Genomic DNA, 10,764 nt, shown 5'->3' on the forward strand with positions numbered 1-10,764 from the left:
TTAAAGTCTCAAATATAAATAGCTGGAACCCACAAATACCAGAACCTCCAGGCTCTCCAGAAAGCAACTGACGTATTTGTTCTTGATTTAACTCTCATACTAAATTATCATCTTCACAACACTCACTTTTTCCTCTTCTCGTTTATTTTGAGGAGCCTTCTTTTCTCGGCCACGAACTATTTTGCCTTTATCATTAGTGTTTCGGGACGAAGGACGATGAGGAACCCTGGCAGCTGCACCTGCTCGATTATGATCCTTACAGTCACTGCATTGAGCAGACTGGCGTTTCCGTGGTCCTGGTGAGGACCTGATTAGTTAGAAAACATGAAAGAAAACTAAAATATCTGAAGTGGATACATTTATCATCAAACCTAAAAGCAGAAGTTTCTCGCATATGATCACGTGCACATTTTCTTTAAGTCCTCAAATATTTTCTTGTTTGTGGAGAAGCACTCCCATGCATTCTAGGCCCCCAAAAGGTAGATTTTCCCCCTTCTTTACAAATGTCATGTGATTCCATATAGTTTTATACATGAACAGAAGAACCAGCCAATTATTTACAGCACACTGTGATGCATAGACACACTACCACATTGCAATTATCTCACACAGGAGTTGCAAAGCAGTGTTCATCAGTGACAGGGCAGATTCTTTTACAGCTTTGAAACTGGAATTAATGTGGCCTTCACATATATAGTATTTAACTAGCAGATCATTTCAACAGGATGTTTCTGTACCCAGATCTATTTTGCCATCATAGTATTTCTTACCTACGTTCCGCAGGTACAGGCAATGACCAGACTTCTCCATCATGAGCTGGTAATTCTTGCTGTGCAGCTTTCAAAGGGGTGCTGTCTAATTTAAAGCTTTCTAGAGTTTTCATGATATCCTTCACGTGTTTAGCTTCTACATTTATCTCCTGCCTAACCTGAATGAAAACATGAAATATGAATAAACACTGTCAACATGTAGAAACTTGTTAACTTAAAAGGCAAATCTCTTAATCCAACTATATTAACTAAATACACACCCTTCACTCTCAATCTTTAGGAGGCAGTTGAAGACTGTTTTATTTAGTACCGCGTTTGGTTAAGTTTACTGGCAGTTCTGAATTGTGACTTTAAATTATGGGTTTTTAAAAATGTATCTTAGGTTTGATGATCTTATTTTATGTATTTTATCTATGTTGTAAGCTGCCTTGAGCTCTGTGAGAAAGAAAGGTGACTAATAATTTTCATAAATAAAATAACTCTTCTGATGCTCCATTAAAAGAGAGAGAGGGAGAGGGCCTGTGTGAGAACATATGGGGTTTTGTTCCTTGTGAAGAACAGATACATGGTTACACTCTTACCTTACTCTTATCTTTCAAATAAATAAAACTTATAAATGTTACACAACTGGATCTCATCTCAGGTAATTAAAAAAAATTAAAAGTTTTTTACTACAGCAACATAAACATTAATAATGCAGTAACTAGTAACCTTTAAACCAATTGCTATAAATAAGAAATAGGAACCATGTTCAACAATAACAGCAGTTTAATATCAGTATAAAGCAATAACTTTAAATTTCACAGGGATATTCAGTTGCCCTTGTGAATAACATTCCATATAATTCAAAAATGGAAGCCATTTCTCTAAAAAACACCAGAGACATACAAAAGGTTTTTGGCACACAGTACAGCAGGGGTGGCTAAAATTGCTTAGTGTAAGAGCCACACAGAATAAACGTCATATGTTTGAGAGCCGGAGAGAGGGAAGAGGGAAGGAGTTGAAAAGAAAGCAACTTTAAATGAATTCTCCAAGCCTCCAACTAGCTTGGCTTGAAGAAGTGATTTAAAGGGAGAAATGTCTTCTCCAACCCAGCCAACAGGGCAGTGGGGGATTTGAGAACTACATAATGTGTGTGAAAGAGCCACATGTGGCTCCCAAGCCAGTCTGGTCACCCCTGGCTGTATATGGTCAATAATCTTTTCCATAATAAGAATTTCCCAAAGCTTGACTGTCCACTGATTATCTGATGGTAAACCACCAGTTTTCCAGTAGCTAGTAAATGTCATTTTAGCAGCTACAAGCATAAGTGAGATAAGATCCTTTATTTTAAGAACTGTTACAATCTCCCACAAATTTAGTAAAGTCAATTTAGTATCTAATGGAATAACAATGCCAGTTATTTATTTTATTTTCCAATATCTGGGTCCAAAAAAGCTCACTTTTGGGGCAGTCCCACCAACAGTGATAAAAGGATGCTGTCTGACCACATCCCTTCCAACAGTGTGAGTTTGTGTTTGGACTTCAAAGGAGTCATGTGCCACCAAAATAAAACTACGGAAAATTGAGCCTTAATGTTGATGGCATTGGTAGATGCTACATTAGAAGACCGTATATTAATCCACTGCTAATCAGAAACAGTGCTTTGAAGGTCTTTCTGCCATTTTGTTCGATAATAAAATTTCTGGAACATTGACTTTGATACAATAATTTATATATGATGGATATCCTTTCTTTTCTGAAATCTCAGCATCTCTAAGAATTCTTTCAAAACTAGTGAGGTCCCTGTTAACATTTTTAACAATGTCTCGGTTACTTAATAAATGCCAAATTTGAAAATACTGAAACCACGGAACCTTTATCTGTGCCTTTTCTTCAAGTTGGAGTTTACTCATTATACTCCCTTTATGTGATATTTCGCAAACCCTATGGAGTTTAAATTCCCTCAATACCCCCAGTTTGCCTGTGGTAAAACTGGCATTGTTGTTCCAGGGGCAAACCAGAAAAGAAGGAAAAAGAGAAAATTGAGGTGCCAATGCCCTCATATAATCCCAGACAGATAATCTGCTATTTAAGGATTTACTTTTACATCATGAGCTCTATCCAGCTTATTCCAGACAATCGCCTCCAGAGGGATAGCTCATCTCAGATAATTAAACCTCCTAATATTTGTGAAATTCAGATTCTTGTAATAAATACTTTGAAGGTCTGTTTGCATGCACTGTTCCATACCAAAACAAGAGAATTACGTGTTTGTTGCAACTATTCCTCAAGATTATTTATGTTCTATCTGTCCTTCAAAGTAGTCACTGCAGGACAAGCCTCTGAAAATTAATGCTTACAGTGAGCATCTCAAAACCATCAGACTGTTGTTTACCACAGAGCAACAGATTAAATGAATTCACTGGGAATAGCACAGCTCACCTGTTGCCATTTCTGCTGGAGATATGTATCTTTAACAGAGGACAGGTATTTGTTTATTTGGTCAAGTACTCCTTGGTAGTAGACCATTGCAGAATCATAATTTCCTAACAAGGCATATTCACGGGCTAGCTTGACATTCTCGCTTATCATGACAAGACTCATGCTCAACATAAGCTGGAAAAAAAACAGACAACATGCTGCAATTGCAAGATACAAAAACTAGGCAGAACAAGCATCAAACATACAAATCATAAAATAATGGGGGTGGGGGGGAGAGAGATAAAGAGAACACTTTTAATTTCTCAACTGTTCCTACTCGCATCTCTCTGAGGTTTTAAAGAAAGCATTTTATTACTACATAACAGTAAGATTCTGCAAGAGCCTAATATCACCCCTTTACAAGTAGACTTGAATCAGTCATGGACAGAGCAACAGCAAAACATGTTTAAAATATAGTTTTACCACACTGTTCAAATGAACTGATGTTCATTTGAACAGTGTGCTAATATAGTTTTAGCACACTGTTCAAATGAACATTAGTTCATTTGAATAGTGTGATAAAATTATCTGATGTACATGTTTTATGCTTTGACACTTGGTTCCAAGGTATGCTAAAGGTAATGGAAGGGTGGACAGGCTGCAGTGGGATGGTGGGGGGGAGCAGACAGCCAGGTTCTAGCTGTCTCTTACAAAGTCTGGATAGGAGCCACAATTTAAAGGTTAATGGGCACCTGAGCTCAGAGTATGGCTTTGTTGTAATTAACTGAAACTACTCTGACAAAATAGCTGATCCATCAGCAGAATAGGGAGGAGACATCCACACTACAACATGCGAAAATACATACAGGAAGAGCTGACCGAGACAAGGAAGAAACAGCACACAACGCAGGTTCAGCCAGGAAAACCTACTATACTTCCTTCTGACTGCCATATCCAGACTCATGCACACCAAATAAAATCCACTGTACATAGGAGAAGGTTCCCCTATCAGCACCCCCAATCCTGAAAAGACTTACAAGTAATTTAGACTACAATTTATTTCAATTAAATAAATATTAGTGAACACAGCCAATTACAATATTACCTGGGAGTTTTTATGGCCCCTTTCAAAAGTTGAGATTTTTCATTTCTTCTTCCTTCCAGACATTTAACATAACTGAGGTGTTTTTAAAATATGTGTGCAGAAGAGAGTTCAAAAAATCAAACACTAGCCCTTCTCCCAAGTCCAGGAAACATCGGAAGAGATAAGTCACTGTAGTTGTTAAATCTACTGGTGACTTCTTGTCAGTACCATCCTAAGTCGATCTATTCAGAATCCTACTCAAGCCAACTCAGTGGGGCTGGGTCCCATGAAAATGAAATGAAGCACCCCTTCAAATTCTGTGTACTTTCAGTCTTCGAAAAACAACTGTCTATCTGAATTTCTTCTAGCTCACCTTAAAAAGTTTACTCTTACTGAAGTTATTTTATGGGTAATATTTTGGTGGTTAGTCAGCAAAGTTTCCCCCCTTACAGGTAACATAGATGTCCAATGCACACAGGCCCAGGAAACTATAACTCTTACACATACAAATCTGTATGATTATAGTTCATCATACCTAAAACAGTCCATATACCACTTAACACCTCAAGCTGGTTGAGCGCGCAGGTTCAACAGTGGCAAAAAGAAAAAAAGATTTCTTCACTGGGATTGCCAGTTATACCCAATACAGAAAGAAAGAAGGCTTGAAACACACTTTCTAGATTTCCTGCATCACAGCACACTCTGTAACAGCTGAAAAAGCTGAAACAGCTGAAAATTCCATTAATTTGATAACATGGGTATTCAAAATACACCAGAAATCTTCAACTTAAATATGAAGAACTGTTACACATTATGCAAAGATCCAAATTACCACCAAAGAAGCCAACAAGGACCAGCAAACTGCTTATTTTTCAACTGCACGAGAATACAGGTTTGATTTGTATCTGTTGTGACCAGTGCTCCCTCTAAGCAGAGTTAGTGTGAGCTAGCTCATAGATTTTTAGCCTCCAGCTCACACATTTTTGTCTTAGCTCAGGAAGGATGACCCCAGAGCACACTGATTTATGCAGCAGCTCACAACATTAATGCCAATAGCTCACACCTTTAATACCAGCAGCTTACAAAGTAGAATTTTTGCTCACAGAACTCTGCAGCTTAGAGGGAACATTGGTTGTGACTCTTTTGTTATTTCTCCTTCACAGGTTCTTTGCTTGGCACCATCACTGAGTCTAGCAAATCCTAAACTCAGTTGGATCCTTCTAAACCAGCTGACTTAAGTGGGCTTAGGGTGGCATGGTATGTTATTTACTGATATTTTCTGATAGTGTAGTAACAGTGAAAATATAATTAGCTGTTCTCGTCTCTCCAACATAATTTACTTAGTTCACAGGACTGTGATATAGTGTCTTTAAACATATGTATCTGAAAACTTACATCTACTTTGTAACCTGCCACTACTTGCTTAATTATCCTCATCTTGTTAAACCTGTAATTTCAAACTGGCTAAGTCACCAAACTAGCAGATGTTTCAGGTATGAGAATTGCATTTACCTACCCTAAACTTTCATATGAAAGTCTGTTAATCTCAGAACTACATTTTATGTACGGTATACATTATAATAATCTGATTATTATCTTTATGGAAGTTTCTGAGGTCTATAAATTGCATTTCCAGTTATTAACCTTACTATACAATTGTGGTTGTCGTTAAAAACAACTGTGGAAAACTTTACACTGAGGTGTTCCACATGCTCTGCTAATTAGCTTCCACCAGAACACTGATTTGATCTCCCTCAGTTTCTGTAGGTAGAATTTCCACATGTGAGGTGCAAATTTCTCACCTTCTCCCACTCACTAGAACCTTAAATGCTTGCCGAAATGCTGCTCTTGGGGAATGGACTTCGGGAACATTTTAGGAGAAGGGGATTAGGACTGTTGAGAGAAAAGGGAGTCAAGGAAGCTGCTCTTCACAAGTGGCAATCCTTCCACTCCTGGAAAAACTCTAGTTAACCCAAGCCAATCTATTTATTTATTTACTATATTTCTGTACTGCTTCACCTCACTGCTCAAAATGGTTTACAATAAAACAAGCAAACAAAAGCTAACAAGAAACCTTACAAATTAAAACCAAGTCCAGAAAAACCCACCTAAACACAGCCTTATACTGACTAGATGAGCACAGAGGCAATCTTTACTTCAACTGGCAACCCATTCAAGACCACCACAGTAAATATTCATGCCCTGGTACCCATTGATCTCACCTTCTTTAAAGAGGGAAAAGAACAAAGCTTTGTGTGATGAAGGGATCTGGAGGGTTTACAATGTTACAAAAGAAGAAACAAAAAAGGTCTCTTCTACATCTTCAAATAAAATTCAATTTCTGATTTTTTTTCAAAAAAAGCCAGGACTACATAGGAATACATTCTTCCCTCCCTCCCTCTATCTATCTATCTATCTATCTATCCATCCCTTCTTCCCTCGCATATTATTTGTTCTGGATGACTCTGGGCAGGCCTGATTCAGATATAGGCATGCACTTTAGAAACCCTACACATCCAGTCTGTTTTCCTATACCAGATCATTAAACTCCAAGCAAGAGGTACACCTCAGTAACACTAAAGATTTATTCTGTGTATAGTACATACAAAGTGAACTGCTGCCATTCTAAGCTTGTTTATTAAAGCACAATTAGTGTGTTCTTAACATAGACTAAATCCACAAAGCATTATATTATCCATCCATCATTGTTACATAAATAATCCTGTGGATTATATGGACCCAACACTGATGACATAAATTAATGCAGCTGCAAAAAACACTTTCTACTAACTCAGCCAACTTGTAAAATAGCCTCTTACCTTGATACAGCTACCTGGATCCATACCATGATAACATCTAAACTACACTACTGTAATGCACTGTAAATTAGTCTCCCCTCAAAGTCAGTTTGGAAACTCCAGCTGATGGAGAATACAATAGCTTATCTGTTATTAGGAGCTAGATGGAGCACATCCTTTACTCCCACATCACTGGCTGCCATCAGTTACTGGACTCAAATCATGTCAGTGGGGCTTTCTGCAGATGCCAACCTGCAAACAAGCAAAATCAACTGTCCCTACATGAGCCTTCTCTGCTATGGCTCCTACCTTGTAGAGTGGTCTGCCTGACGTGGTCAGGAAAGCTCCAATTCTCCTGGTTTTCCTCAAGTTACGAAAAATTGAATGACTCAAGAAAGCTTTTCGATTTAAGATAGCACTGTACAAAATGATTCACAAAATTACCTGGATAAATTACTAGGGACTGTGGTCTATACTGATGTATAGAGTTTGCTGTAAAGATCCTATTATGTAATGCTTTACTTCAGTTCTTTTTTTTTAGATTTCTACAACCCTAGTCTTATTGCATTGTTTACTGAACGGCCAATCCTGTTGACAGTACTGACTCACTGTGTAATGCGCCTTGAGCCCAATAAGACAGACTGACTTATTTATAATGTACATGAATAAACAACCAAAACTGTGCAAACTGTGAAAGCAGTAGAGAACACAGCACTTTACGCAGTCTTTTCTTGATCACCTTACTTGATGAAGCACTTTCTTGACCAGCACTTTATTCAACCTTTTCTTACCTTATCAGCTGGATCTTATACCATCCTCATGGCTTGATTTCTGCCGCGTATTTTCCATGCACACAAAGACACCTAACATGGTGGAAGTGGCAACGATTCATTTACTTCATGACTAACTGCTGTACTATAGCCATGTGAGAAGTGAACAAGCAGTACTGTGTACCTTAGCTTTGAAGCATGTGACTACTGCTGTCCCTGTTCTTTAGTGCTGCTGCTGTTCTGTTGCTATTCTTCTTGGCTCCCTTTCTTAGTTTTATGGAAGTTTGTTATTATTGCCCTATTTACAGAATAGAAATCTAATAATCCCTAACCATATTTCTGATATGTGGTATTTGGGAGGATCTGAAAATCCACTATTACTAAATATCAACACAGCCTAAATACATTTCATGAATGAATCCACATGACGTTCTTCTATTTATCTACAGAGCAACCCTACTTGTATAACAATTGCTGTTACAGATTTATGCCATCAGTAAATCAAGAACATCCACCACAACACATTTCAAGGCATTTATAATTTCATTTTATCTCATGTAGGGCTGTGAGAGTTACACTCCACATGTTGAACCTAACACTCAATCAACAAAGCAACACTAAATTTATGCAACACTGTCCAATGTGTTTCAGATACAAAGATTTAGTAGTGAGAAGAACCAAAATGCAACATATGTCACACTATAGCTTGGAAACACTCTGTAGAGCTCTTTACTAAAAAAAAATAAATATCTGAACTCCCTGCCTTCAAGAACGCTTTATGATACCACCAAAAACCACCTTTCGCTCCCAAACGCTACAAGCTCATTTAAGAGCCCAAGTTTGAGCTACAGAAACGTTTAAAATATCTCCAAAGGCCTGTACAAACACAGCAGTCTTCCACAACACATAAGCAAGTACTGTACTTAACCTATAATGGTACAACAGACCATTACCCCTACCAGAGACACATTCAACTCTCAAACCCAGGTTATTTCCTCTGAACAGCCTAGCGAGCCTCCTCCACTACGTACTAAAACTGCACCACAACCACATTAAAGCTGCAATCCAAAACGGAGTTGGGGCACCTAACCAGAGTGTGTCCAATGGGCCACACACGATCGATGCACAGCTGGGGGTGGGGGGATGGAGATCCGAGATGGGGGGTTAGAATGCAATACAAAACCTACCCGCTCTGTGTCACAACAACGTCCTCCCTCTCCTCTTAAAATACAACCTCTGTATTTCGATCACCGTTTCACCAGCTCCGCAAAGAAGCCAAACAGGGTGCTAAAGCCACTGTCTTACCGGCAAAGGGAAGCCAACCAGTAGCTCTCACAGACTATTCATCCAAACGCAAGGCATCTTTCCGCCCCCCGCGCTCCATTCATGCCCCGCAGAAGATGCTCGAGCAGCTGCTTAGAACCCGGACACACCCACCCACGTCCGTACGCAAAAGTGCAAACACGGCAACGGGCCTCCCGCCGCCCTCTCTAGAACACACCTGGCGCGATCGGGAGCCTCTTCACGCAAACAAAGGGTCTGGCCGCGGGCCTCTCCGGGCCAACAAAGGCCACGGGCCCCGCCGCCCCGAGAGAGGGCTACAAGCAGCCGCTGCACTCTCCCCAGGCCACCTGCGTGTGGACGACTGCCTGCCCCACGGGGACTAGGCGCGGCGAGGAAGCTTCCGACCTCCGAGTCCGGTCTCGGAGGAACGCCGAAGGAGACCAGCGACTCCCCTTCCGCGCGCTCCAAGAGGCGGCCCACGGCCGGCAGCTGCTCCGCACACAGGCCGCGGCCGGGCTCATCGGCGGGCCTGCTGCCGCTGCTGCCGCCGCCGCACCTCCTCCAGCAACGACGAAGGGACCCGCCCTGTTCGCCGCCGGGCAGACTCCTTCCCCGCTCCCGCGCAGAGGCACACCCCCGTCCCCTCCCTGCCCGGTGACAGTTGGCTTCTGCCCAGCGCGCGACGCCGGCCAAGAGTCGGCGAGCAACGGTCCCTCCCCAGCGCCTGGCGGGCCGGGGTACTCTCGTGTGTGCGTGTGGAGCACATGAATGGGCTGTGCGCGCCCTGGTCCCTCCTTCCGCCTCCTTCCTCCCCCCCCCCCCTTGGCCCGGCCTGGCGCTCCCTCCCTCACACACACACTCACTGCGGAGATTGTGGATGAGCTCGGAGTGACTGGCGCCTCCTGACTTCCAGGCCATCGCTAGACAGACTCTGCGGAGCAGGTAAAGAGCCGCCTTCAGCGCCGCGACTGCGCACAGTAGTTTCCCCAGGAAGGACACAACCTCCAGCGCCGACACAGGCGCCGCCTCCTCCCCTCCCGCAGCAGCTGCTGCTGCTGCCGCCGACGCGCGTCCGCCGGAGGGAGGAACTGCTCGGCCACCCCCTGGCGCGCTCGACATTCTGAACCGCCGCCGCTGGGCAACCGCGGCCGCTGTGCGCAGGCGCACTCCACGAAATAAAGGGGACAGTGCTGGGGGGGGTAACTCCTTGGTGATACAAGGAAGGGGGCTGAGAGGCCGGGGGAGGGGGGCTGGGAGAGGCGAAAGCAGCCTGCTGCGGTGCCTTTAAGTAGAGCCACGTGACCCATCCCTGCGCCCGTCTATATATAACCGGGACACGGGACCACGTGAAAGGCGCTTCAAGCGGAGCGGGATCCTGAGGGTCGTGCTTAAGGCGCCTTGGACAATTCCTTTAAACGCTGAAAAGCTCAGCGCCAAGCAGACTAGCTTACTGGCGTCTAAGAGGGTTAAGATACACGGAATGAAAAGTACGCCCCCCCCCCCTTATGTGGGAAATGTTAACTATTCCTCCCCACACACGGTTTGTCTTTTACTGCCTGCCTGCCTGCTAGTGTGCAGTTATTATGTGTGTGTTGTGGGATGTCACATAAGCACCTATTGCTCTCTGACAGGCAAAAGCACATGGCTTATGTCCC

At 42.4% G+C, this 10,764-nt stretch overlaps 1 protein-coding gene across 2 annotated transcripts in view; it reads right to left on the minus strand.

Moving 5' to 3' along the window:
* KATNA1 (katanin catalytic subunit A1) overlaps window positions 1–10,254 on the minus strand; it is a 29,340-nt gene extending 19,086 nt beyond the window's left edge. The window contains exons 1-4 of one of the 2 annotated variants that reach the window (XM_060240753.1): window positions 9,973–10,254; window positions 3,195–3,368; window positions 771–928; window positions 127–307 (exon numbers count right to left, since the gene is read on the minus strand). In XM_060240753.1, coding sequence (XP_060096736.1) covers window positions 127–307; window positions 771–928; window positions 3,195–3,365 — 510 coding nt within the window. In that variant the 5' untranslated portion in view covers window positions 3,366–3,368; window positions 9,973–10,254. The remainder of the gene's footprint in view (window positions 1–126; window positions 308–770; window positions 929–3,194; window positions 3,369–9,972) is intronic. The other variant, XM_060240754.1, reaches the window with a different exon arrangement.
* Window positions 10,255–10,764: the final 510 nt, after the last annotated feature.

The sequence above is a fragment of the Heteronotia binoei genome, chromosome 1 (genome assembly GCF_032191835.1).
Source record: "Heteronotia binoei isolate CCM8104 ecotype False Entrance Well chromosome 1, APGP_CSIRO_Hbin_v1, whole genome shotgun sequence".
Classification (NCBI taxonomy): Eukaryota; Metazoa; Chordata; class Lepidosauria; order Squamata; family Gekkonidae; genus Heteronotia; species Heteronotia binoei.